Source organism: Penicillium lagena (genome assembly GCF_028827675.1).
Source record: "Penicillium lagena strain IBT 129212 chromosome Unknown utg000006l_segment0_segment0, whole genome shotgun sequence".
NCBI classification, from domain to species: domain Eukaryota; kingdom Fungi; phylum Ascomycota; class Eurotiomycetes; order Eurotiales; family Aspergillaceae; genus Penicillium; species Penicillium lagena.
In genome coordinates this window covers 923,662-949,350 of record NW_026623227.1, presented here as the reverse complement: position 1 = coordinate 949,350, position 25,689 = coordinate 923,662, and the positions used below count along the sequence as shown (strand labels likewise).

At 49.8% G+C, this 25,689-nt stretch overlaps 12 protein-coding genes across 12 annotated transcripts; 5 read left to right on the top strand and 7 right to left on the bottom strand.

Moving 5' to 3' along the window:
- Positions 1-131: 131 nt before the first annotated feature.
- Positions 132-1,508, top strand: N7510_008533 (agmatinase; the record flags this gene model as incomplete). Its single annotated transcript, XM_056980458.1, has 3 exons — positions 132-263; positions 323-449; positions 523-1,508. 3 exons carry the CDS (start codon positions 132-134, stop codon positions 1,506-1,508), a joined length of 1,245 nt encoding a protein of 414 aa, XP_056830667.1.
- An 872-nt stretch (positions 1,509-2,380) lies between these two features.
- cdc42 (Rho family GTPase CDC42) lies at positions 2,381-3,240 on the bottom strand (the record flags this gene model as incomplete). The annotated part of the gene is made up of 4 exons (XM_056980457.1): positions 2,381-2,446; positions 2,518-2,896; positions 2,967-3,086; positions 3,221-3,240. The coding sequence occupies 4 exons, from the start codon at positions 3,238-3,240 to the stop codon at positions 2,381-2,383; spliced, it is 585 nt and encodes a 194-aa protein (XP_056830666.1).
- A 1,473-nt stretch (positions 3,241-4,713) lies between these two features.
- Positions 4,714-6,751, bottom strand: mirC (siderochrome-iron transporter MirC; the record flags this gene model as incomplete). The annotated part of the gene is made up of 4 exons (XM_056980456.1): positions 4,714-5,528; positions 5,587-6,321; positions 6,369-6,499; positions 6,552-6,751. 4 exons carry the CDS (start codon positions 6,749-6,751, stop codon positions 4,714-4,716), a joined length of 1,881 nt encoding a protein of 626 aa, XP_056830665.1.
- A 2,004-nt stretch (positions 6,752-8,755) lies between these two features.
- On the top strand, positions 8,756-9,749 carry N7510_008530 (inositol oxygenase; the record flags this gene model as incomplete). Its single annotated transcript, XM_056980455.1, has 2 exons — positions 8,756-9,622; positions 9,693-9,749. The coding sequence occupies 2 exons, from the start codon at positions 8,756-8,758 to the stop codon at positions 9,747-9,749; spliced, it is 924 nt and encodes a 307-aa protein (XP_056830664.1).
- A 1,156-nt stretch (positions 9,750-10,905) lies between these two features.
- Positions 10,906-12,084, bottom strand: N7510_008529 (uncharacterized protein; the record flags this gene model as incomplete). The annotated part of the gene is made up of 3 exons (XM_056980454.1): positions 10,906-11,643; positions 11,714-11,982; positions 12,036-12,084. 3 exons carry the CDS (start codon positions 12,082-12,084, stop codon positions 10,906-10,908), a joined length of 1,056 nt encoding a protein of 351 aa, XP_056830663.1.
- A 1,074-nt stretch (positions 12,085-13,158) lies between these two features.
- Positions 13,159-16,115, bottom strand: N7510_008528 (uncharacterized protein; the record flags this gene model as incomplete). Its single annotated transcript, XM_056980453.1, has 8 exons — positions 13,159-13,828; positions 13,895-14,050; positions 14,108-14,329; positions 14,383-14,515; positions 14,567-14,775; positions 14,836-15,774; positions 15,898-15,977; positions 16,041-16,115. The coding sequence occupies 8 exons, from the start codon at positions 16,113-16,115 to the stop codon at positions 13,159-13,161; spliced, it is 2,484 nt and encodes an 827-aa protein (XP_056830662.1).
- Positions 16,116-16,666: 551 nt separating this feature from the next.
- N7510_008527 (sugar porter family MFS transporter) lies at positions 16,667-18,267 on the top strand (the record flags this gene model as incomplete). Its single annotated transcript, XM_056980452.1, has 2 exons — positions 16,667-17,140; positions 17,206-18,267. 2 exons carry the CDS (start codon positions 16,667-16,669, stop codon positions 18,265-18,267), a joined length of 1,536 nt encoding a protein of 511 aa, XP_056830661.1.
- Positions 18,268-19,346: 1,079 nt separating this feature from the next.
- N7510_008526 (sugar phosphate isomerase/epimerase family protein) lies at positions 19,347-20,333 on the bottom strand (the record flags this gene model as incomplete). Its single annotated transcript, XM_056980451.1, has 1 exon — positions 19,347-20,333. One exon carries the CDS (start codon positions 20,331-20,333, stop codon positions 19,347-19,349), a length of 987 nt encoding a protein of 328 aa, XP_056830660.1.
- Positions 20,334-21,122: 789 nt separating this feature from the next.
- Positions 21,123-21,892, bottom strand: N7510_008525 (uncharacterized protein; the record flags this gene model as incomplete). The annotated part of the gene is made up of 2 exons (XM_056980450.1): positions 21,123-21,741; positions 21,849-21,892. 2 exons carry the CDS (start codon positions 21,890-21,892, stop codon positions 21,123-21,125), a joined length of 663 nt encoding a protein of 220 aa, XP_056830659.1.
- Positions 21,893-22,645: 753 nt separating this feature from the next.
- N7510_008524 (uncharacterized protein) lies at positions 22,646-22,882 on the top strand (the record flags this gene model as incomplete). Its single annotated transcript, XM_056980449.1, has 1 exon — positions 22,646-22,882. The coding sequence occupies one exon, from the start codon at positions 22,646-22,648 to the stop codon at positions 22,880-22,882; it is 237 nt and encodes a 78-aa protein (XP_056830658.1).
- A 198-nt stretch (positions 22,883-23,080) lies between these two features.
- On the top strand, positions 23,081-23,743 carry N7510_008523 (uncharacterized protein; the record flags this gene model as incomplete). Its single annotated transcript, XM_056980448.1, has 1 exon — positions 23,081-23,743. One exon carries the CDS (start codon positions 23,081-23,083, stop codon positions 23,741-23,743), a length of 663 nt encoding a protein of 220 aa, XP_056830657.1.
- Positions 23,744-23,810: 67 nt separating this feature from the next.
- N7510_008522 (uncharacterized protein) lies at positions 23,811-25,105 on the bottom strand (the record flags this gene model as incomplete). The annotated part of the gene is made up of 2 exons (XM_056980447.1): positions 23,811-24,082; positions 25,045-25,105. 2 exons carry the CDS (start codon positions 25,103-25,105, stop codon positions 23,811-23,813), a joined length of 333 nt encoding a protein of 110 aa, XP_056830656.1.
- Between the last annotated feature and the right edge of the window lie 584 nt (positions 25,106-25,689).

The following is a 25,689-nucleotide window of genomic DNA, read 5'->3' as shown; positions in this document are numbered from 1 at the left end:
CGACTCGGAACAAGGCGGGGCGAGATTGGCTGGATTAGGAAGGACGGCGGAGACTGATTGACTGACGGCTTTAAATACTCGGCTGGTGCACTCGACTGGTTTTCTGTGACAGACAGAACGAACTTCTCATAATGCCCGCTCTCAAGACCCTTCTGAGTGCGCTCGCGCTGGCTGGCGGCGCTGTGTCCTGCGCGCACCACGGTGACAGTGACGTCGTCCCCGAGCATGAGCGGGCGGAGTTGCTGAAGAAGTGGGATCAAGAGGTATTATTATTGCCTACTCTCTTTGTTTCTGTTTGATCGTGGTCCTAACGTCATGCCAGTGGTCTTTCTCTGGCATCGCCAGCTTCGCGCACCTCAAGCCCGTCAAGTGTCTCATCGAGCCCGACGAGCATTATGATATCGCCATAATTGGCGCACCATTCGATACGGCTGTCAGCTACCGACCTGGTACATCTCCCCTAACACCTCCAACTACAAGTCTCAAGTACAAGGATAAATATCTGACAATCTATTAAAAAAGGCGCCCGCTTCGGCCCCCGTGCCATCCGCGCCGCCAGCGCGCGACAGATGTCTGGAACAAGCTACAACACGCGGGCGGGGATCAACCCGTACAAGTCGTGGGCAAAGATTACCGACTGCGGCGACATCCCAATCACGCCGTTTGACAACGGGCTGGCTGAGCGACAGATGTACGAAGCCTTCCTAGAGCTGGGTGCGCGCAAGACCGTCAACGCCGCACCCAACGGCGACGGCAGCATTGGCGCAGGCCATCCCAAACTCGTCACACTGGGCGGCGACCACAGCGTTGCACTGCCGGCTCTGCGCGCGCTGCACCAGATCTACCAGAAGCCCATCACGGTGCTGCACTTCGACGCGCACCTTGATACCTGGAATCCCGTGCGCTACTCGGCTTACTGGCAGAGCGAGCAGACGCAGTTCAACCACGGGTCCTTCTTCCACAAGGCCAGCCGCGAGGGTCTCATTTGTAATGCCACCTCCGCACATGCGGGCCTGCGGACGAGACTGACAGGCGTTGATGCGGGTGATTATACGAACCCAGGACCCGAGCAGGGATTTATCCGCGTGCATGCGGATGATATCGACGAGCTTGGTCCGATGGGTGTTGTGGAGACGCTTATAAACCGCATTGGTCTCGACCCGGAGCAGCCCGTGTACCTATCTGTGGATATTGATGTGCTAGATCCGGCAACGGCGCCGGGCACGGGCACACCTGAGCCCGGTGGCTGGACGACGCGCGAGTTCATTCGTATTCTACGCGGGCTCGAGAAGCTGAACCTTGTTGGTGCGGATATTGTCGAGGTGTCGCCGGCTTACGATAACAAGGGCGAGACGACCGCGCTGGCGGCGGCGCAGGTTGCTTTTGAAATTATTACCAGCATGGTGAAGTCTGGTGTAAAGGAGGATCTGGGTGGTTGGTACGGGCATCTCGATGAGGGTGTTGTGGCTGAGGCGAAGGCGGCCAAGGCGACCAAGGATGAGCTGTAGATAGAGTATGAGATTGATGAGCTAGACGTCGAATGAGTGAATGTCATGTGTCTTGCAATTTGCGGAATCTGTCTGGTCAGTAGTACAAATGTTCAATATCACTACAACCAAGCACATGCATCGTAAACTGATCTGAATTGTCGAATCCTGTCTGCAGCGTTCTAAGATCCAGAATAATTTTGCTTCTCGGGCCGATGGAGGGGGGGACAAGAAGATTGGGAAGGAAAATGAAAACAAATGATGCTTGAATCGGACACCAGCGTGAAACAGAAAGCGCAAAAAGAAGCCGGGTTTGGGGAGAGAGGAGGTACAGCAAAAGCTCAAAACTCGAGTTTCCGAAGTGCTAGGCCGCGCAACAAGAACAGAAGTAGGGAGATGACGAACAACATTCATCGGCCAGCCAAAACACGACGCCCTGACATCCAACGCCGAGAGAGACGATGAGAAGGAGGAAGGAGAAGCGTGAAGGTGAAAATCGGATGCGAGGGAAAGGTTAGGTTTTTGCGGAGGGAGGAGGGCGGGTATGTCGAAATTCGCGATCGCCGGGGATTCGTGAAGGAGAGAAGTGTGGCGGCGAGTAGGAAATAATCATCGGTCAAGGAACATTGGGAGAGGGCAAAGCAAGGAAAGGAGGGAATAAGAAAAGGAGGCAATGGAGATATAGGGTCGCAGGAAAAAGAGGTTGGTTGTAAGAGCCGCAAACCAACAAGATGATCACGGTGTTTCATCCGGTGCCTCCAAACTCCCCAAAAGACTGGCCCCCGGGGAAACAGGTTCATTCCGTCGTATCTGTGTGACCATCAATCAGCCATCGGGACCTCCCAAGGCTCCCAATTTCAACCAACCTGTGAAAAGATCATTGAGAAGTGCGTTCACAGCAAAGGGCAGCGTCTACTACGGGGCTTCTTCGGCGCCGGCTCCAGCGCAGCAACAATCGCCTGCACGAAACACACACACAACCAGTCAGTGATGATGCCCTCTTTTTGATTCGTTTTGCGGGCATAGTTACCTCATCGAAAACATCCTTGAGCTTGTACTGCGTCAGGGCCGAACACTCGACATATTTGACAGCACCCAGTTCCCTGGCCATGCGATCTCCGTCCTCTTTACGGATGGGCTGCATCTTCTGGCGGGCAAGCTTCTCACGGACACCGGGGTCATCGCGCAGATCGGTCTGGGTACCGACGATCAGGCAGGGGACGCCGGGGCAATGGTGGTGGACTTCGGGGAACCATTTTTCGCGAACGTTCTCGAACGAGGCGGGCGAAGTGACGGAGAAGCACACGAGGAAGACGTCTGTCTGCGGGTAGGACAGCGGGCGCAGCCGGTCGTAGTCCTCCTGTCCAGCGGTGTCGAAGAGGCCGAGCGTGTACGGTTCATCGCCGATCCTGGTTTTCGGTTCCCATCAGATGGTGTTTTTTTTTTGTAGGAGGGAGGTTGCGGTGTGCAATAACTTACATCACGGTCACGGCGTAGTTGTCGAACACAGTGGGCACATATTCCGAAGGGAACTTATTTGTTGTGTACGAGATGAGAAGACAGGTCTTGCCGACTGCACCGTCCCCGACCACGACACATCTGGTTGGGCGGTTAGCTAGGTTGCGGTGGATGGTCACGGACTCTCATGGCGGGAGTGAGGGATGTTGTGTTGGCCACCCGCCGCAGTCAGGGGGGTAGAAAAGAGGACTGAAAAAGGGGGAGGAGGAACATACTTGATGGTAGCAACAACCATATTGCAGAATAGAGAGAACGTGGGGCAGGGAAGGGGGAGGTAGAACAAAAGGTATTGGGGGGGGGGGAGTCGATGGTGAAGAGAAGGGGGGGAAAGCGGACGGGAAAAGGGAGAAGCTGTGGTCTGCCCGAGTCTAGACTAGTGAGAGTGTGAACAGCAGCAACAACGACAAAACTAGTAAATGATTGTGCTCACAGTAAGTAGAGCTGCTTGTCAAAGCAGAGAAACTATTTCTTTTCTATCGTTTGATTTTATGGCTTCTCGTCTATTGTAGCTACCTCCGGTCACTGCTCCCACTGACTGCGCCAAGACACCGACTGGCACCCATCCCTCTGGTTCCTTGGCCCGATCCGCGTGCTGCTCAGAAAGAGTTAAATCACAACGATCCTTCCCTTCGGTATCGCAAGTGGCTAGAGAAGGCGGCAGAAGGGAAGACGGCGTGGCCTCGGATTGTGGCTTGACTGAGAGTACTGGGTGTGGATTTGACGGACTATTAACCGCCGGACAGAGTGGGTTGTGTATATTAAGCCGGAATTGCCTGACAGCCAGGTCCGGACCGAATCAGTGCGGTCGGCAATTTAAAGTCTAGTCTTACTGCCTACGAGATATGGATATTATCCCCTCTAGCGAGAGAACTGGGCTAGAATCAATGAACCGTGAAGACCAACACGATGCACAGTGCAATAGGATAGAAAATCACCGGACTAAAGAATCAGAGGGATTATTATTCACCGTCTACCCTAATTTTGAGTGATCATGCCACACCGGACGGCACACAAAAAAGCCACTCAATAAACAACTCGAGAGCCAGCAAACACCCCTCTGTTCGTTCGCCTGGCCACATTCAACAAAGCCAAACGGGCCTAATTAACGACACTAAAAGAAACCCCTGCAAGTGCATTCCCTATTGTTCACTAGAGCTAGAGCCAACAGGAAGTACCCATCATTTGATCCAATTTTACCGACCGTCGAGTCTAGTACATGCAGATAGATGCAGGTACCGATATCTTATTATTAACCTATATGTACGGAATAGGAGTAGGAAAGTACCAAGGACAAGGACACAGAGCGCTTCGATCACAATTTGGTTGCTGATGAGCAGTGTGAACAGGTAGGTAGGGGTCGGCCGTATTGGAGTCCCGTGGATATATATTTCATGGCAGGGGCTCATTTCATATCTATCAAATGGTGTATTCATTCATTCATTCATTGCATCCATTTTCGGAGAGATCTTTCCTCTACATACATTTTTAACACACATACACCAAAAAATGCAAAAATAATGTGATCGGGTGGCTGATAGGTGATATCAAATAACGCTGGCTGGCCGGGATTAAGATGCAATGGTCATAGCAGCATGGGATGGCATGATATGTCTGAGAAAAGCAGTGTCGTATAGTCGTAATGTCATACGGTAGTCGTATTTCAATGGTCAAGTCATCAAGTAAAGTCCTTTTAACATGGCGTTGGCGATCACGTATGAGTACATGGAGATTCCGGCTCGAGCTCAACAATAGTTGAGGGGCGACGCTGGTGAATCCGGGGCTCGGGGCTCATCTGTTTTGGTTTGTAGGTTAGATAAATGGATTTCTCAGAGAGGGAAAGAAGGGGGGGTAATCGTTCTACCTTATCAAGTTCGTAATTCTGCATAACAAGACTGAGCGGGATCAGGGGGATAGTCACCAAGAGCGCCAGGGTCAGCAGCCGGTTCATAGTCTCCTGGTAGGCGCGGTTGATAGCGATGCGAGTCGGCGAGCCCATGGGATATGAGCGGGCGGTGGTGAGCTTCCCAAAGATCTCCTCGGCCGCGCCCTTTGTCTCATCGGGCAAGTAGCGAAGCAGTTTCCTCGGAATAGAAGTCGACCAGACAGCCCCCGAGATGGCGGCGCCGACCGCCCCGCCCATTTCCATGCTTGTCAGGAACATCGCTGTGGCGGCTGCTACTTCCTGGTGGCTGGCAGAGGCTTGGACGCCTAGTTGGACGGGCACGTTAAGCAGACCGCCGCCGAAGCCGACGATGATTTGAGTAGTCAGGATGAGAGCGTGGGAGCTGCCTTCGTGTCGGGCTAGTAGCATCAATGCTAGTCCAAACATGTACACGATGCAGCCGAAGGTGACGTAGATCCGGTATTGGCGGGTGTACTTGATGAGCAGCGACACGCCGAATGCTGCGATGGTCGAGGTGAATGCGAATGTCTGCGTCACGCGGCCGGCTGTTGCCACGTCGTAGTCTTGGACAACCTGGAGGTAAGAATATAGATATGGCTGGACGGAGAGGTAAAAGGCCACTGGTAGGTAGGAACTGGTCAGTAATCCACCAAAAGGATCAAGAAGGGAAAAACCTACTAAAGTACCAAAATGCCAACGCACAGCCTGCGAGCACGGTTCTCTGCCCGAGGAGATGAAACGAGAGCACGGGTTTCGGAGCCAATTTCTTGGAAGTCTCCCAAAATGGAACAACAGCCAAGCAGACGACGCCAATCACGATCATCATGATGATACCGGCGTTCTTCCAACCGTTCTTCGCATTCGCCGCGAGGGTCAATGGAATCAAAATCAATGCGACCCCGGCAGAAATAAGGGTCAGCCCCCCAACATCCAGTTCATACCAAGTGCGCTTAAGGATGTGGGCTAGGCCACGGCGTTTCGGTCTCGAGGGCCGTATCAAATGCAGTCGTTGAGCCTTGCGCTGATTCAAAAGCAGCGATAGAGCGAGGGGTAAGAACGATGCCGGCAAGATAATCGCCCACATGCCATATCCCCAGCGCCACGAGGTCGTGCGGAGGACGGCATCTGCGAGCGTCGGGCCGAGCCAGACAGTCACCAGAAAGGGGAATTCGGGGAGGAGAGCGAAGAAAGCGCGGTTCAGTAGGTCACTGCTGTCGGCGATGAACACCTGCTGCAAAATTTGGAGACCGGTCGAGCCGGCTGAGTAGAAGATCTGGGCTGAGACGTAGGACTCCACGTTGGTCGAGGCGGCCATTTGGATATAGCCGAGGATGTATATAAGGATGCTCACACAGAAAGCCTCGAAGCGACCGAAGGCGTCGGCGATCTTGGCCATGGGGGGTTTGATCACCGCTAGAAGCGTCAGCAATAGGCCGATTGGATTTAAGGAGCCAACATACCATTCACCACATTCTGGACCACGAAGACGGTGGCGATCTTGGAGTGTTTGCTGAATGCGCTCGTTGCATATGCCGCTAGCGAGACGACCGTTTGTCCTTCCAGAGAGGTACAGAATGCCATGAGGAATATACTTGACAAGAAGATCAGCTTTCTAGTTTTGAAGACTGACAGGCCACACCCACCTCACATATGCCACGATTAAAGTCCGAGTCGTCCAGGTCAAGCTTATCGCCTCGATCTTCTGCACACCCTCCTGCACACCTCCCTCTAACGGAGTCGATGTCCCGCTCGAGTCATCATCTTCAACTTCCAACAACAGATCGCGCTCGGCGTCATTATCCATAGCACTTATTGTCTGCTCGATAGCACCGTAAGATGGCATTGCCGCGTCGCCCGCGTCAGAAGAAGTCGTTTCACGGAGCACTGGGACGGATCGAGTCCATGGATGACAGAGCAGGAGGGTATGGACCAGGGGAGAACAAGAGTGTCATCAGAGCAATCATGGAAGATTTCAAGGGGAGAAAGAATCCCTTTTGTCGGGGAAGAGGGGCAAAAGCGAGCTGATCCAGCCCGGCCCACCAGGGATCAGTGCGCGGAAAAAGATATAAGCTGGGAGTAACTGGCAGCCACAAAGGAAGAAACAAGGCAAGAGAATCGGTTATACAGGCGATAATAGTCAGTCGTAGGATCGGGCTCGCAGTGGGCAGATCCGCTGTCGTTTGAGGCAAGCCTGAGGTGACCGTGGGGTGGTTGACGTAGGGGACGGGGATGCCCCGGACTGGCTGAATGGAGGCCTGGTAGAAAGGGAGTAACTGCCGAAGAGAATAGAAAAGGACAAGAAGAGGAGGAGGACGAATGGAGTACTGTCAGGCACGCTGCCACGAAGCCAAGTGATCGATCGATAAGATGTGACCGCGGGCGTTGGTTCGTCGGCTGCTAGAGCCGCGGGCGGTCAATGGAGGGGGATCAAATTATACGGAGTAACTCTAGATGACGACGGAAAGACCATGGTTGTGCGTGGCCTTTAAATCCGAGAGCGTGGTCTTTCCGCGCTACGGGTCTCCGCTCTTAAGAGAGCCGAACACGACTACATCCAGCCTGTTTCAGGTCTTACCTTGCTCAATGCAGCGGTCGGTACCCCAATTTAGTCGGCGCGTAAATTAGGAGGATAGGTAAAGCATTAAGGGCAACACTGCCGGCAAATAACAGCCTTAGTTATCCATAAGATCATATTGGTGACTTGCTGGTCTTATTGAGTCTAAGGACTGAGTGTGTTTATAGTATCTGATTAATGCATATCTGTTTCAGCTTTGAGAAAGTGTTTCATGGTCTCTAATACACGGCTCTAAATGGCTATGCTTGTGCAATTGTGCCAGCTAGGCCTAAGGTTTGGCCTGTTTGTATGTCTGTGGAAAGTTTTAGCGGGTATTGGCTATTGCTTATACGAATAGTCCTATTGCATCACCTAGGCTAAGGGGTAAAAGTTGAATCAACGGAAGATCGCTGCTAAAACGACGGATGTCCTTCAATCGACCGAGGGCCTCCCCAGATTCATCTACTGTCACGCGAATACTTAAGTCACAGAGTACTTAAGACAAGATATTGAGAACTTCTGGATAAGGGTCTTTCGGCCCTTTCGGCCAACCTAGGGTACCTTTCTAGGTATCCTTTGACCACCTCTAGGGCTCTCTATTCATTATGAATTGCCTCCACAATAGAGGTTTATTGAGAGCTTAGTACGCGCGGTACAACGGCATATAGAAAGCATAATATAGCCGAGTAAACATTGACGCGTTCCCATTCACGTAGGCTCGCGCAGAAAAGGATTACTACAACTAGTTTAGTCTCATACGATCATATGAGCCATGTTGAGTCATTTCAGAGCTTCATATTCAACACTCCAGACACCTCTCCCCACCCGCCCACCAACACAAAACACCTGGTCGTTCCACAATGATGAAAGAGCATACACAGAGAAGAGAAGATTGTTTTGTGACGGGTTAGGCCCGGTCACAATATGTAGAGCAAACGGCATAGCACTGTCAGCCAGTTTTCGTGTCACCGTGCGCCATGAAGTACGCGGTACGACGCTCCCGATCAGGAATCTCAGTGGCGGAAAATGCTTTCCATAGTGAGTCTATTTTCAAAATATGGAACACCATTAGATCATGCCAGCAATATAGAGCGTATCCCGGAAACTAGAAACCGATCAATATTTAGCGTCAGTTCCTACACAAAAAGCACGGAGAACGTTGTCCGGCCAATTGATATATACAAACCATGTCTTCGGCCACTATAAATTCAGCATTCTCATCTCGTCATCTTCCCAACTTTAATCTCATCAAGGCTCACAAATACCATATACTGCATCATTCATACATCCAAAATGGCGCCTGCTGCTGTTCTCGCCCCGCATCCGACCAACATCGAAACGATGTCGGATAACATCGATGCGGTGAACGTGCTCAAGGCTAATTTGCACAACGAAGGCACCCTCTACGACCAATCCAAGTACGATAAGGGCAAAGAGAAGAACAACTTCCGTCAGTTCGAGGATGCTTGCGATGGCGTCAAGAACTTCTACGCCAAGCAACACACGCTTCAAACTGTGGCATACAACCTCAAGGCCCGCAACGACTTCAAAAACAAGACTCGCGCTCATATGAGTGTCTGGGATGCTATGGAGAAATTGAACACATTCATCGATGAATGTGACCCAGACACACAGGAGTCCCAGATGACCCACCTTCTTCAATCTGCCGAAGCCCTCCGTGCCGATGGAAAGCCTCGATGGATGCAACTTGTCGGCCTCATTCACGATCTCGGCAAGCTCCTGTTCTTCTTCGGAGCTCATGGTCAGTGGGATGTTGTCGGCGATACATTCCCTGTTGGCTGCGAATTTGACGAGAGAATCATTTTTGGAAAGAAGTCTTTCAAGGACAACGAGGATTTCGCCAACCCAGTCTACAGCAGCAAGTTTGGAATCTACTCGCCCGGCTGTGGATTGGAGAATGTGATGCTTTCATGGGGTCACGATGAGTATCTCTACCACATTGTCAAGGATCAGTCTACAATCCCTGCTGAGGGTTTAGCTATGATTCGTTACCACTCTTTCTACCCGTGGCACCGCGAGGGTGCCTATCATGAGTTGATGAATGAGCACGACAAAAAAATGCTCGAGGCTGTGCAGGCTTTCAACCCCTACGACCTGTACAGCAAGAGTGACGAAGTTCCGAATCCTGAAAAGCTGAAGGTTAGTTTTACCTTCCTGTTGTTATCCCATCTCAATTGCAACGGCCGCTGACTCGCACATCTTTCAACAGCCTTACTACATGGAGCTTATCGATGAGTACTTCCCAAAGAAGGTCCTTAGATGGTAAACGACCCTAAGACTTGGTGTTATAAGTTCAGCGCGTATCGGTTATTAAGTCTATGTGTCCATCTATAATTATGCAGAACCTCTTATTCTCGCGTTTAGATTTGAAACTTGTTTCCCCAGTTGGACAAGAAGGCATCGCTCACACGTATTTACCGAGGAAGTCTCTGACCATTTCGTCATAACTCCGAAGAAAATGGGTTTGAATATTCCTAAAGAAATTGAACTAGTTATGAGGGATAGGTGCACTGTCCTGTATCCACATGATAGATATGAGGCTCTTTTCCAAGTAGGCCTCTAATATTGCGCTCTGAAGGAGACTCTATTTGAAATCGCATCCGTTTCATTGGGTTCACTGCATCGCCCCGACCAGACAGAGAGTACCATCGTCCCCCAAACAAGATCGAAAATATCATAACCTGCATACCCCAGCCATTTTTACTTTGTCAGTCGGAGTCCAATACCGTCCCTCCAATGTAAGAGATCCCGCGGTTACTTGCGGTTTATGAACTAAAAAACCTCAAAGTCGAACCATACAGAACTGGGGTCTATGGGATTTACGAGGTAGATACTGGATGTGGCGGCTTCTAGGACTCCCGAGGAAAGGTTATTGAGGTTGATTTGATTCACAGCTTGTTTCACCCCAATAGGAAATGTTACCGGACCGAGATGAAAAATGAAAGAATCGTTGACGGGTCTCGGAAAAAGAATCCCGAGTGCTCGTTCCTTTGTCGTGTCACAAAGAAATCAAAGGAACTATCGCCAAGGCAGAAGACGGTCACTTAATCGGCTTTCTGGCGCCGTCCTTGATTAGTAGAAAAGAAGCTGAGAGGCTCTAGGACGAAACCCCCTCCCTCCCTCGGCCCAACAAAAACGTACTCCACAAGTTGCTCCCCGATTCATCGTGAAGATTTAAGAATCAGCTTTTATCATTATTTGACTAAGTATGGGAGGTTGGCACAAGCAGTGACATGTTTTGAGTAGTGTTCTTAACGGAACAGACTGCATTAAGTTTGCTTCGAAATCCAGCTGGACTGTGGCCGTTAATCCCGCTATTTCTAAGATGTGAGACTATCCAAATTGTCCGCCAAGTCAAGGGTTTCTCATTGTGTTGATCTTCAAAAATTCTCGAGAAACATCAACATCAACCCCGTTTCTTTTTAGTTCATGAGCCCTTTATCGTCGAAAAACAATTTATCACCAGTGACCAAGCTTCGCTGCAGAGCTTGACCAATAGCGACAGCCTTAACCGAGCTCTGAAGACTGATCGGCGGAGGCTTGTTATCCAAGCAGCATGCTGTAAATTCCTGCGCCTCAGTGACAAAAGCCTCCTTGAATCGTTCATAGTAATGCTGCGGAAGCTCGCGTCGAGCACCCGTCGAGTCATGAATTTCGACATGATTCTTCCGGCCTTGCATGTTGATTCTCAAAGAGCCCTTTGTGCAAATGATCTCCGTCGTGTCTTCCTGTCCAGCTGCCATCATGCGCGAGCAATATAGAGAGGCAATCCTCCCGCCGAAAAACTCGACCGTTGCGATCGCATTGTCTCTGTCTTTGCTGGCTTCCAGTCCGGGATGAATAGCTGTTACTCCGACCGCTTGCAGACTCTTGATTCGGCAATCCTCTCCGAAGAACCAAAGCATAAGATCGATATCGTGAATGGAACAATCAACGAAGATACCACCACTGGTTTTGGCATATTCAACGAAAAAGCCGGACGAGTCGTGGAGATCGGCGGTTTGCGAACGGAACACCACTGGCTGACCATATTCTCCTTGTGCAATTCTTTTGTAGGCCTCGCGATAGGATGCATCGAAGCGTCTTGAAAACCCGCACATCACTTTCTGGTTGGGATAGGTTTGGAGTGATTTGTTATAGGCGTCGACCACGGATTGCGCCTATCCAGAGAAGATGTTGGTTAGTACGAACGCAGGATACCGGAGCTAGTGTTGACTTCGGGATTCTCACAATTCCAACATCAATGCTGAGAGGTTTTTCGCAAAGAACATGTAGACCCTTTTCAATGGCCTTCAACGTTTGCTCTGCGTGGACAGCAGTAACACTCGCGACCACCACCGCTTGCAGGTCCTCTTTCTCAAGCATTTCTGCGTAGTCGTGGTAGATCTTTACGCCCTCGAGGTTCTCCGCTGCCCATTTGCATTCCCCTTCATCGGGAGTACTGACTGCCACTACAGTCGCCCGGGACGTGAGAGCAAAATTCGCAGCATGACGTTTGCCTTTTCTTTGTTAGAATATTTTGTTACTAGGATTTTCCAAAAGCGATTCGTACCCATTCGGCCAAGACCAGCAATGCCAACTCGGAGTTTTTGGTTGAGCATGTTGAGTACGTTGTCAGGAGGAAATTAGAAAGGCCTCGTTGATGCATCAATAGAAATAAGCCCCTCATTAAATAATAGAGATCCTTTTTTTCGCCGGCAATCGTGGGATTGTATGATCGGGAGTGGAAATCCGAGTTGAATGCCCACTTGTGAGGGTCTTCTTGCTTTCGCGACTGTGGAATCACAAAGCCGAGGTCCCATATGCAGATCAAAGGCTTGAGTCTGCGTGCCACATTTGAAGCATCGAGGTCGCCCTGACCACTCACCTCCTAAGAAGGGACGAGTCTTCTACTCCGGCAATTTAGTGCCGAAGTATGAACTTCGAGGGATCTCTCCTATCTCCTTGATCTTTTGTGAATAGTACCCACTTTTACATTTCTGCCCAGTACCGTTTGATAACGGTACTATTAACGAGTTCTAAGAAATGTGAGGGAAGACGAGCCAAAAATACCGGAGCCGACAGAGATAGATTGAGTATCCAATGCAACTTGAAATCACCAACTGTATACGCTGCCTCAACTTTGCGGGCCCTCTTTCTTCATGCATAATTTATCTTTCAAATCGGCATGATGGGCCCGGAACCGGGCATGCGAATCGCTTCTTGAGACCTCGCTAGTCGGAGGGACAGTCAGTTATTTGACGTTGAGTGTGGCGAGCAAACCTCATGAGTTTTAGTTCTGACCGTCCATGGTTGCATTAGATATTGCAAATGAATTGTGAGAGCAACTTTCACTCACCTCATGTGCTCCAGGGATGGATATCCTTTTTTAACCCTTTTTGGACTTGGGTCGAAATCTAGATTCTGTGTCATGGCTTTATGGTGAAGGAGGTCTGGATTTTACAAGTTGGGTGATGAAATGTTGACTTTACACTTTATCAGGTTGAAAAATCTTGATAAATAATATGGTGGGGTGGTTCAAAAAGAGAAGAAGAAGAAGGTAAGAGAAGAGCAGGAAGGAGGTGGTTATACAGCGAGGACGTTGCTATTTAGGATGGCACCTCAAGTCAACATGGAGAGAGAATGCCTCATCAAATGAGAGCATTTATTATATAATACATCCATGATACTCGTCTCTACAGATTCCCATGTCCCGGCTCAACAATGCCCGAATTAGGAATTAGCCAATAAAGATCTCCATCACAATTCTCCGGCAAAAGCTGCCCATCCGCCATAAACGTCCAATCCAGATCGCCGTCCAGCTCGAGGTCAGTATGAGAATCATGTCTTGCACTAGGGATTCGTTCCTGATCTATACCAGAGAAAGCAGCATCAACGCGATTTGAGGTACGTGAACGCTTTCGAGGTGTATACATTATCCCACCATTAGACCTCGAAAATTTGCTGCTGGACCGAGTCCGAGTCTCCCATTGCTGCCGTAGTCGGACTAGAATATCCTTGGCGCGTCTTGCACTCTGCCAGGATTGAGCGAATTCATCAAGAGCTCGGAAGCAGGTACTGAGGTAGATGGCGATGTCATTATCTCCATGACGGGGGTATTTGCATACTGCCGCAAAGAGGAGGAAGAGAATGGCGGAGGAGGTGATTGAGACGGCTTTGACGTTTATTCGTCGGAGAGTATATCTTGTCTCATATAGGACTAAGATCTTGGCGATGGCAATGGCGGATTGGATGCACATTTCTCGCGCATGCAGGTATCCGGGGCCCTTTGGGGGCTGGGGTTGGAGGTGGCCTTTTGACATCCAGGGCCGGTGAGCGTAGATAATATTTTGATAATATTGCATACTGAGTAGGAGAGCACGGTCAGCGATCCAAGTTGTGAGTTAATTTGTGGGGATTATGGAGTCTCACTGGAGCAACAATACATGTGGAAGATAAAGTGAAGTATGGTCATTGAGATTGATCTGTAAGGTCGGTGGGAGATTGGCTTTCCAAATTAGAAGCTTTGCTACAATCTTTGCATTGAGCTCCTGCAGTACTGCCTTGGAAATGTGTGATGTTCCGTAACTGAAAATGAAATATTAGCGATGTCATTTCTTTAGTTGATAGGGGCCAGGATCTTACAGGATGTATCCACATGGGGTCATCAATTCGCATAGTGTAACTTGCTGTTGATTCACAGCCTCCATGCAATCTAACAAGCCGGTATCGGGTTCGACGGAGTTGGGGGATACGTAGGGGACCCATTTTTCGGTTCCCCAGTGATTTGCCTGATTATTAGGTTTGCCAACAGTGACGTCCTCCATGTTTGTGCGGCAAGGTCTCCCAAGATAGAAACCCAGAAGACTAGATGCGCTGTTAAAACATGAGATTTGTAAGTTGAAATATGGGTTACTGACTGATCAACTGTGTATGCAGCCCAGAATACCGTTCGACGAAGGTCTGCGTCAGCGGCAGCGATGGCTCCGCTAGAGACATAAGCAGACATGTCGAGATGTAAAGCGAGGTCGAAAGCAAGTCGTGTTGCCATTCCTGGGAAATGTCAATTGTGGGCTCAATGACGATGGAGTAGATAAGAAGTACCGCTGTAGAGCCATCCCCGAGCATCTTTTCCATTTCCAATCTCATGGCTGCTCAGGATCACCATTGCCTGAATGGTGGCAACACACGGACAGTCCAGCTCAATCTCGAGTAGGGATTTAGCTCGATCTCCAAAAAAGTCGACCAGAGATTTGGGAAATGTGACAAAGGTTGGATGATAGCGAGGCTCAAAAGCAGCACCGAGTGCACACCTGTCAAAATAGATGAGACATATGGTTCACCTCCATTTTCAGGAAAGGCAAGCTACTCACATTGCATTCCGGAGCGCCTCCGAATAGAACGGGGTGCCTCCCTTGTCAAGCCATTTGGTCTTCGCCTCTTCATAAATCTTTCGATCAACCACATGGAAAAAAGGATCCTGCCAGCTGAAATAGAGATTGATCAAATGGTCCTCCAAGGAGGCAAAGGTTTCTGCGCTAGTCCCCAAACAATCTAAACATCGCAAAACATCATTCTGAACTTTGCGATGCGCCTCCAGTGTTTCTGAAACTGGCATATCCGCTAAGTTGAAGTTTGATGTCGGACCACAAAACTGCGTCTGTCCTCCAGGCCCGATTCGCAAGGTCCCGACTCGATCGGAGAGCTCATCAATGAGGCCTTCGATGTCTTCTGCATCGCTAGATTCCTCCACGAGCGTATTATTGTCGCTGAGCACGGGACTAAATGCCTCAGGGATATCTTCAAATGGTGTAACAAGTGTACCACCCGGAGAAGCAGAACCGAAAAAGTGCTGCATATCCGAAGAATTCGGCGTCGTTCCCAGACCGATATCCCAATCCCAGGCGCCTAAGATGTTCCCCGGGCTATTGTCCTCATCCCGGTGTTCTGGGAGCGGCGCTGTAATTGCTTCATTGTGGGCTCTAGAGAAAGAATGGAGGGGTTTAGACGGCACTGCCTCCACAGACCCTGGTTCAGGCGACGGTCCAGTTGGCTGGGGCTCGGCGTTCTCCGATTGATTTGTTGCAGTGGGATTGATGGGAATAGGCGAGGAGCCTTGGAAATGCGAGTCCGCACCGTTGATCGCGACCGAAGGCCCCATAGTTTTGCCAGTTACCTGTTGTGTTAACGTCGAGTTCACTTCGGCCAGCCCAAGTATCTCCAACGTCTTTGTCAACGCCGAATCCTTCTCCTCCGCCATGGGCGGTGGCTGAAGCCCATTGTCGCGTATGAAGTGGCATAGCTGATCCACTCTACTCGACAGTAATTCGATAGCGACTCGAAGAGGAAGCCTGCAGAATACTTGTGAATTCCTCGTCGTGAATTGGAGTGTTTATGCCTTTGCTTGAACCCCGCAGTGTCATTATAGTACATACTTTCTCTTGTCAACAGCCTGATACCGACAGTCCCGATTCCTGTTTGCGCAGCTGGAGCACGTCGGGTCACCACCATCACACTGTGAGTGTTAGCCAGTTAAGAAGATCTCGATACTGGACCCAATGAACAGAGGTGAACTCACCTTTATTTTGCTCTCACGACAAGCGAGGCAAGCCATGGAGGCATGTCTCCTTTTCGACGCTTTGACAGGAGGCATTGTCGTACATTTGCTTTAACCAGTGCTATTGAATAATATAGTGAAGAAGATAATTACGGTGGGAAAGTTGGATAGTGGGGGACGAGATACGGGGTGAAAGACTGCGGACGAACAAGAGGTCAAAGTTTACGGAGGCATCCAGATCTAATTCGCCCATCTGCAGGGCCTTTCCAACTGAACTAACGATAATGATCGGCCTGCGGGGCTTGAAAAAAGTCGTCATCATTGAAATCAGAAAGATTAATCTTCGGGGGTGGTGCGGGGGGGCGTTCTATGAGAAGAACAGAGTTGCCGGTGGGCGAGTCATTGTTCGGGATTAATCCCGGGTCACTTGCCTCGGTGAGCAAGCTTCGGAGAATGAATCCCGAACCACTTTTGTCGTTATTGTCAGTGTGGGGATAAGGCATACCCCGGATTTACACTAACCTGAGACTTGGCCCCTATCACATCCCAGAAATTATTCATGCGATATATCGGCCATCTCGGGATTGCATGGGTTATATTATATCTCGTTTCTCTCCGGTCTCCCTCCGGATTAGCAAATTTTGAGAATGTTTTTCAAAGAAACTCAAGGCAAGCCTCTCCAATTCGGTATTACTGCCGCTTGTGGTGCCGGGTTCCTCCTTTTTGGCTATGACCAAGGTGTCTTCGGTGGCTTACTCGACAATGAGCCTTTCCTTCGGACCTTCGGGAACCCTGGTGCCACGATCCAGGGCCAGATTGTGGCGACTTACGATATAGGCTGCATCATTGGCACCTTGGTATCTATGTTCTTCGGTGACAAACTGGGTCGCAGACGATGTATTCTCATCGGGTGCTGTATCCTGATTGTCGGTGCTGTGTTACAGACTGCATCTTACTCCCTGGCTCAAATGATTGTGGGCCGTGTGGTGGCGGGTATAGGGAACGGCATGAACACAATCGCCATTCCCATCTGGCAATCGGAAACCGCTCGAGCAAATGACCGTGGAAAGCTCATTGTCGCTCAGTTAGTGACGAATATATTCGGGATCGTGATCACAAATGTATGCCTCCTCGTGCCCCTGGGCCTTGTCTACTGCAACAATGGAACTGACCAAATTTCCTACAGTGGATGAACTATGGTTTCACCTTCATCCCGCACTCCGCTGTGAGCTGGCGGTTCCCACTTGCCTTCCAGTGTTTCTTTGCAATCGTCACCATCTCCCTGGTTCTCGTCACCCCGGAGTCTCCTCGTTGGCTAGTGATGAAAGATCGTGTCAGCGAGGCACAAAATATCCTCGCACGACTCCTGGCGAAATCGGAGAACGACCCTGCAGTGGTCGATGAGATCCAGAAGCTAGTTGCTACGGTCCACCATGAGGCAGATTTACAGAAATCCAGTGTCCTAAAAGAAATTTTCGCCAGCAACAACAAGCAACAAACACTCCGTCGAATGCTCCTCGGAGCAGGAACTCCCTTCTTCCAACAAGTTGGAGGAACAAATGTGATTGCATACTACTTGCCTATTGTTTTGACGCGAAGTGTTGGGCTCAGTAACCGCATGGCCTTGATTCTGTCCGCGGTCGACTCGATGTCGTTGATGTTCTGGGGTTCGATGGCCGCCTTGGTCATCGACCGAGTTGGCCGGAAACGCCTGATGTTGATGGGTGTCTCTGCAAGCAGTATATGCTTCGCACTGGTCGCCGTCGGACTACGCTATGGCGGAGCTGACAACAGAGGCATGTCGATCCTCGCCGTCGTATTCATCTTCATGTACTATGTTTTCTACGGCATGTCACTCCTCTCTATTCCGTACATGTACCCGGCAGAAATCAACTCCCAGAAGATGCGAAACATCGGTACCTCATTCGCTACGACGGTGAACTGGGTCTTTGTCTATATGGTGGTCGTGGTCACGCCCACCGCCATCGAAAATATCCAGTGGAAGTATTACATGCTCTATGCCATCTTCAACTTCTGCTTCATTCCGGTTATCTGGTGGTTCTACGTTGAGACTGCCAATCTCTCCTTGGAACAGATCGACCGTGTGTTCGAGATCAAACATGAAGCCGGGAAGGATATGAGCTGGCCTGAGGCGACGAGGATTGCGCGCACGGAGACACCAGTTGGGTTTAGTGTTGATACAGGGAAATTAGCTAGTGAGGCAGAACATTGTGAAGTTGTGGCTTGACTATAGTTAAATAAGACAAGAACCAGATTCATTTCTTCGGCCCATTTTGATTTTGATTTCCCGAAACATGAAGAATTTCCCTCGATATGGATAAATCGCGGTTTAAAATAGCCAGGCGAAGCGGTATAACATTGTGAATACCGGGTGTGAGAGGGTCTTCTTCCCTTTCAAGTTGAACCTGCCCTGCTGCCTTGTTGCGTTTCGCGACAGCATAGCGCAGAGCTGTCTGGTGTAAGTCGTCTTCTAGGTTCAAACCTGTGGTAACGAATCCGTCTAGAATAAATCCCACAAGGGCACAAGGTTGTCCCCAGTACTCCAGAAGATGTAATCTTCAGCGATAACGGCACTTACTTGCTTACCCCCGGTGGCTAGGTCGGACCCTCTATGTCCCTGGATTTTACAATCGTTCTAACCTCCGTGAAAGAGAGCCTCGTGTACCCATTATCTAAGACGGCCAATCTGTCAACATTGAAGCTTATGAGTCTCTTGACGGACTCTGGTGGAATACGGGAACTGTAATTCTACCAGTGTCTACTCAGGTGCTCTACAATTTACCACCTGCAATATTAGCGATACAATAGACATCGACATCACGTTCGTGGTCTGCAAGAGACCGACGAGGAAGAAGTCATGCAATATATCTGCCAGTTCTCCTGGGGAAAGAATACGGTGGAAGCAACGCATCTGTATATCACTAATACTATCCTCATCAACCTTACTGCATGACACTATCTTCATTTATGAGACTATCGACACTAGTTCAGGTCCAGCCATCAACTGCGATGATCTCGGTCACGGGTTGTGTGGCTGAAGTACTATTGCTGTTAACCGCTCTGCTTGCTATGATCTTACTTAACGTTATAGCTTTGTGTTAACTGATAATAGTGGTGTTATTGATTCCGGTAGTAACAGTTCTATCTAAGTTACGGACCGGATCTTATTGTGGAAGAATTAGAATATAAGCATAGCAGAAGACAGAAGAGAAGAGTACATGAAGTGATTCGAAAATTGGATACTCTAACTGTGTATTTACAGATCTTCATTAATCATCGCTCTAGCCATCACCCGATAACCCACACCTACGACTCCAATTCGGCCTTAAGCTTCCTCCACGACTCCTGTCCTCTCTTTGCAGCGGTCTGCACCTGGTAACTCTCGTCCCGCATCCTTCGATCAAAGACCTCCAAAGACACCCACCCCTTGAATCCAGACTCAACAATCCACGTTCTAGCAACATCCACAACAGGCATATACCCGCCCAGCTCCGACTCCAACGGGAACGGGCGAGCATGTTTAGACCAAGTAAACTCCGGTGCCTCGCCTTCCAGATACCACGGATGCTTTTCCGAAAAAGGCGGATCGAAAAGCTCTCCATCGGAGAACTGTAGATAAAAGATCTTGTCAACTGGGCAGCCCTCCCTGAATCGACGCAACGATTGCTCCAGATCTCGGTCGGCGTTGGGAAATTTCCCTGATTTGTCAAACGCATTGGCCCACAGCTTTGTGATGACATGGAAATTGTCTAGACAGAGACCGAAGTTCGACCGATTCACCTTCTCAACCACATACAGCGAGTCTTCCCATGTGGAGTAATGTGTTCCCCATGACAGCGCTTCGTAAGCGATTGACACGACGGGCTGCTCGGCGCTGCCGATATCCGCGAGTTTCTGCAAATCTGAAATGCGTACCGTTTCATCGCCAGTCGATTCATCGGCCTTGTAGTGTGAGGGGATCTGGAGATAGGAAGCGCCGGCCTTCCTAGCAATGTCAATCCAATGCCGGGCGACCTCGAGTCGTTTTTCTAACGGCACGGTGGATCCCTCGAAGTTCTCAAAGGCAGCGAGTGAAATAATTGTAATTTTGTTTTTGGCGCATAGATCTCGGATAATTTCTGCCGCTGTACACATTGACAGACCGTTTGCCTCTGCATAAGCGCTCAGATCGGAATATACGAGCTCGAGGCCGGCGAAGCCATACTGTGCTGCGGCCCGGATCTTTTGATCTAGGGTGTGGGTGGCATGTTGGCCCAACGAAATAGTGGTGATGGCGATTTTGTTGGATATCATTTTAACAATAAAGGGTCGGGAACAGTTCTAGATTGGCTATTACAGGTTAATTGAACTGCCTGTTATATTCTTCTGCTCTCGGGATATGAATCCCGATTTTCTTCTTCCAGTGCACCGCGCGGATTTTCACTCGGGTATGTTCTTCCGATTCGCTCTCTCCACTGAGCAGTACTCGGCGAGATGAGAACTAGATGATCTCGAAAGCTGCCTCTTGGTCTAGTACTGTGATTTTATGATTCTGCGGGGTACTGACCGGGAGCGGTGAGGGCCTGACTTCTAGGGGGCGGGTATATGGAATATGCTGTCAGAATCTGGGGCGTACGACAGTCCCACATGGACGTGTAAATCACGAAGAAATAAATCTCTGATTCAGATAAATCTGGGAATGCCCGACAATTTAGAGGGCTCACTAACTATTAAATGACTAATACATAATAGGAACTAACTGTTGATGAGGGGTAAAATCCCTGTATGTGACCTGTAGGAATTCCAATTCTTGACATAAGCTCAAATATATACCCAAATTCTCCGAAGTCTATGTGGATCTATTTGTACCTTGATAGTATTATCTTTCTGAAATGGCAGTCAGTTCACTCACAATACATGACAAGCTAACTAAGATCTCTTTCACTTCTAAGGGACTCTTACTCAAACAGGCGGCTAAGCCCGCATCCCGTAATTCGCTGTCACCGCTGAATACGGAGTAGGAGTTATGTAGTTATGAAAGACGGAAGGATTTATTTAGCACTATAGCACTACTGCGACAGCGACAAAAAACGATCTGTCTCCTCATTCGATCACCAAATGCCCAAAATGCACCCCCAGGTCTCCCCCCTCACTCGCCGGTTTGGCCGCATACACCCCAACCCAGCACTCAGAAACCTCCTCCTCCCCGTCAAACACCCAAGTCACCTCCCGAATAGGCGACTTCTGCACTCCCTCGACCAAATAAATCCACAAACTCCCATCCGACTCACGAACCATCTCCAGCGTTGCCGCTCCACCCCCACTTGGCACAGGACACAAGCTCCAATCCGCCCAGTGGTCCTTGGCCACGACGCTGAGATGCGGTCGGCCATGCGTGAGTTCGATTCCCGTCTTCACCCACTTCTGGGTCCCGTCCTGTTTCTTGAGGACCAGGATCAGGCCGCCTTGGTCGTATTTGTCCTTCCAGGCCGCATTGATGGCTACGCGGGCACGTCGGAATGATTTGATGGGCATGGATTGGTAGAGAATTGGGGCGTTGAAGCGGGTGGTGGATGGTGGTTTGCACCATATGTCGGTCGAGGGCTTGGTTTTGAGAGTGAACTCGGGTGGGGGGTACCGTTGCCGGGGACGGGGCCGGCGGAGTTGGCGAGTTTGAATTGCGACATGGTGGCAGTGAATGGATGGTCGAGTGTATGTACGTCTGAATATATGTATGCAACAAGGATGGAGGAGTGAGATGGGGAGGGGGTGGTGGTGGACGTGGCCACGATGTGTCGGTCTACCTGGGAAGTCAGTAAGCTACCTTACGTCATTGACCGGGGATTCTGGCGGGTGCTCTGGCTCGGACCCATGGTTGGGGGGAGTGAGGACAGAGAGCAAAAACACGCAAAGATGCAGTCCACTGGATGCGCGACCAGAATCCAACTATAATCATCCAGAGAAGAATAACTAACGATCGGATCAACTCGATCGATGACCCAGCACGTGACTGCGGAATAAGCTCCGGGTAGCTTCGTGCAACCTCACGATTCATGCAATATCCATCTCTCTCTCCTGTGTGGGTGAATTGTCCGATCTGGTGGGAAGCATGAATTCTGTACCATGACATCTCGTCTAATGCACCACTCGCTGCACCAAGACACATGGCCAGAGCGTGTAGGAGATGGTTTGGGTGGCTCACGAGAAGCTGGAAAGTGGCAACTCCCTCCAGACGGTGGAGTGACTATGGGTCATGATGGGTTGTATAATCGGCCTAGTCTTTGACTTCTTGTCAGGAGGACCATGCCCCCGGTTGGCCCGGTCAGAAGGCGGTTCCTACTCCCTCGTCATGGGGCATGTGCATACGGTGTGTGGCCATATCAAGATGGTTGTGAACACGATGAACGAGGTAGAATATAGGTAGAATATAATTGCGTTATACAGGCAGCACTGGTGCCATACCATCAACTGTGACTGTGTCTATGTTGATGTTTCTACCTGTGTTTATCCTCGTTCTACTCGGCCTTTTCTGTCTTACTTTGCTCTCCCCGTTCTCTCCGTTCTCATCCACAACACACCACCTCTCTAGCCACTAATCTCATTCACGTTGTCTTATCACTTTCAAAATGGTTACTAGCACTGATGAGAAGATGGCTCTCTCGGGCCGTTCAGCTCCGACCATGATGGAGACCTCAATCACTCTCGGGGAGCTTCTCCTCAGCTGGACGGAGATCTGCATGGATATGGGCATCAAGGCCCGCGATCTGGCCAAGCTCTGCTGCCCGCAGCCTGAGAAGGACCTGGTCACTGCGGTTGATGCGCACAAGGTGGGTTTATTGTTTCGAAGCGGCTTATGCGCGTAATACTGGTAAGGGTTGGCTGGCTGCCTGCCTGCCTGCCGCATAAGTTTGTTTACCTTCTTCCCATCTGGTTCCTCTTCCTCCTTCCTTCCCACAGTAAACGCTCTCAGCCTTACCATTACCCTCACCCTCGCATTTCTTCTACTCACTTCCTCACTTTGTCTTCTACCTTCCTGACTTTCTCAGTATCTCGAAACCGTCATGTTCACGATCGCCGAGGACAAGGCTCTTGTCGAAGCCTGGCAGAAGAAGCTGGCCGCCCTGAACAAGGCCAAAGCTGAGGGAACGAACCGGCCTCCTCTCGAGCTCGCTGCTGGTGCCGACTCTGCCCTTCCAACCGAGGATAAGGCGTCCCTCTCTGCTCCTGCTCCTGCTGGCGCTGGCCTTGCGGACCCCGCCGCCTTCATGGCGAAGTGGCGCTCGCTGGCCACCCAGCTTTCCCCTATGGTGACCACCACGACTCCTGTTGTTATTTTCAAGAACCTCCCTGACTGGATTAGCGTCTCTGACTTGCTGTCCCTGGTGCACGGTGGTGTTGTTGATCATGTCTCGATTGAAAATGGTGAGGCTGTCGTCATCTTTACCGACGCCGACGACTGCAAGAAGTATGCTGGTCTGTATGAGAAGGGTATTCGCATTGCTAGCGACGGCGAGCATGTCGTCACTGCTGAGCTGAGCGAGCAGTCGGTTGTCATTGACGCCAAGCACGACGAGGCCATCAAGGCCGGCGCTACTCGTGTCGTTCGCGCTGTTCCTGTTCTTCAGACCCTTAGCTTCGCTCAGCTGCAGGCCGTTGGCCAGCAGGATGGCTACAAGCTTGAGCATCTGAGCTACCTTGCTGCTGCGAATGGGGTATGTGACTGACCCTTTCTTCTACGAAAAGACACCTGACTGATTGTCTAATGCGTGAACAGGCTGGTATCGTCCGTTTCTATTTCTGCAACATCGCCAACTCGATCAGCTTCGTTGGTTCGATCAAGGACTCCCAGGATTGGAGGGACTGCGACGTCGAGTTCGATGCTGACCCGTAAGTAGTCTTTTTGTTCATCAGCCATTCATCCCCTCGATACTGACCCATCGGATTGGGTTGTATAGCTGCCAGCTCGCAACCGGCTTCCACTCGAACGCGCCACTTGCCCGTATGGTCAGCGCTGTTGCCATCTCCGACGAGCTGTGATTTATTCCAGCGCACATACACGTATCCTTCGTTTAGTTCGCGAGCATATTAAGGATATGCCTTTGAGCGTCTGGCGTTTCAGTGAATTTCGAGATTGTTTCGATTCCAGACAGTGATCTGATATCGTGTTGCTCTTCTGCTGTAGTTACTCATCGAGGAACGTCTGGGAATGTCCCCAGTATCTTTTGCAGATCCAATATGAGCAGTTATTTCTCATTCCTTGCTCCATGCGTACTTGATCTTTAATGAGTAAACCTCCCACGCATTTATGCAAATATACTTACCACTGGACACGAACATAATAGCCCTCAAAGCGTACTCCGTGAATGCGAGTAGAGCTCTTTCTAGCAAGCAACAAGCAAGGCCCCATCCAGCAAAAACTCTGACAAGTTCACGCACAGCCCGAAACATATTTCACGTCTCACTAAGCCATGCCCATCTCATCTCCACATACAATCGGATGGTCTAACTACGGTAATTGTTTCGGAGTAAGCAAGGCGAACATATGACACAATCACCGACCGATAGTGATGACGAGGCGTTGGCGATGATGGCGTGTGTCTAATTATAATATAGTCCATGCTACGCTAGTTAGCCTTGCTCTGTCTCGAACATATTCGAGTCAGTATCAGGAGTGACACCACAGCGACTGGAGGAGGTAACAGTAAGCACACAGTGGTAACGTTAGTAAGTTTAGTGGCGCCTAGATAGCCCGAGTTCCTTGAGGTGTCACGCTAATAGTTCTACCGGCATGTGGTGGCTGTAACTACAACCAGTAATTATAATCGATGGGCTGTAACAACTATCTTTTAAATAATAAGGAGGAAGATCAAATTACGTACTTCAAAAGGAAGTCGGAAATTTGGAGATATCACTTCTCATACTTACTTACTTACAAACACACGTTTTGAGGTGACTGCTGTTTGTATCTACGAAAGCCCGTATTTCCATAAATACATAGTTTCAAAAGTTACCACTAGCATCCTACCTACCGAGAACGTGTTGGCGGGTGCGGCGGCGCATCCTGGCAGCTTCGCTCGCCGAATCATCTAGTACAATAGGCCCCCCCTGTGGATGGGTTAGTGGCTTGGCAGTGTTTATTACGGAGTTGGCGTTGAGTTTATGTTTTTGTATTCTTTCGTATAGGGCGAGATCCTGGGTAAGGATTTGGGTCGAAATGGGATTAGGAGACGGGGATAGTTGTAGACGTAATGGCACAGTAGTGATTTGGCAATTTTGTAGTCTAAGAAGAAAGGCAGGTACATGTAGACAAGAAGGTGAGTTGTATACTGTACTGTTGTAAGTTCAAGAATTAGATTACCTATTGGTACGGATTCATCGCAGACGAAACTAATACGCATCGAGTTTATGAATAGGCAGTCAGATTCTCAGTAGCAATGAACTGTTTAGGAACAACTTCCTCAGTGTCAGCACCGGAAAATAATTCAACCACCGACAAGAAGTAAAATCGCAAAATAGTAACAAGAAGCGAAACTAAGCTGGACGGTCTGATCCCGCCGGCTCCGACGCCAGGAAGCCGCCCGCTTTTTTTCCTTCCTCGTGAAGAAGATCTTCTTCTGGAGAAAATTAAAAAGTCAGATGGTCACTCCATATTTCTCATTGGCTACCACTA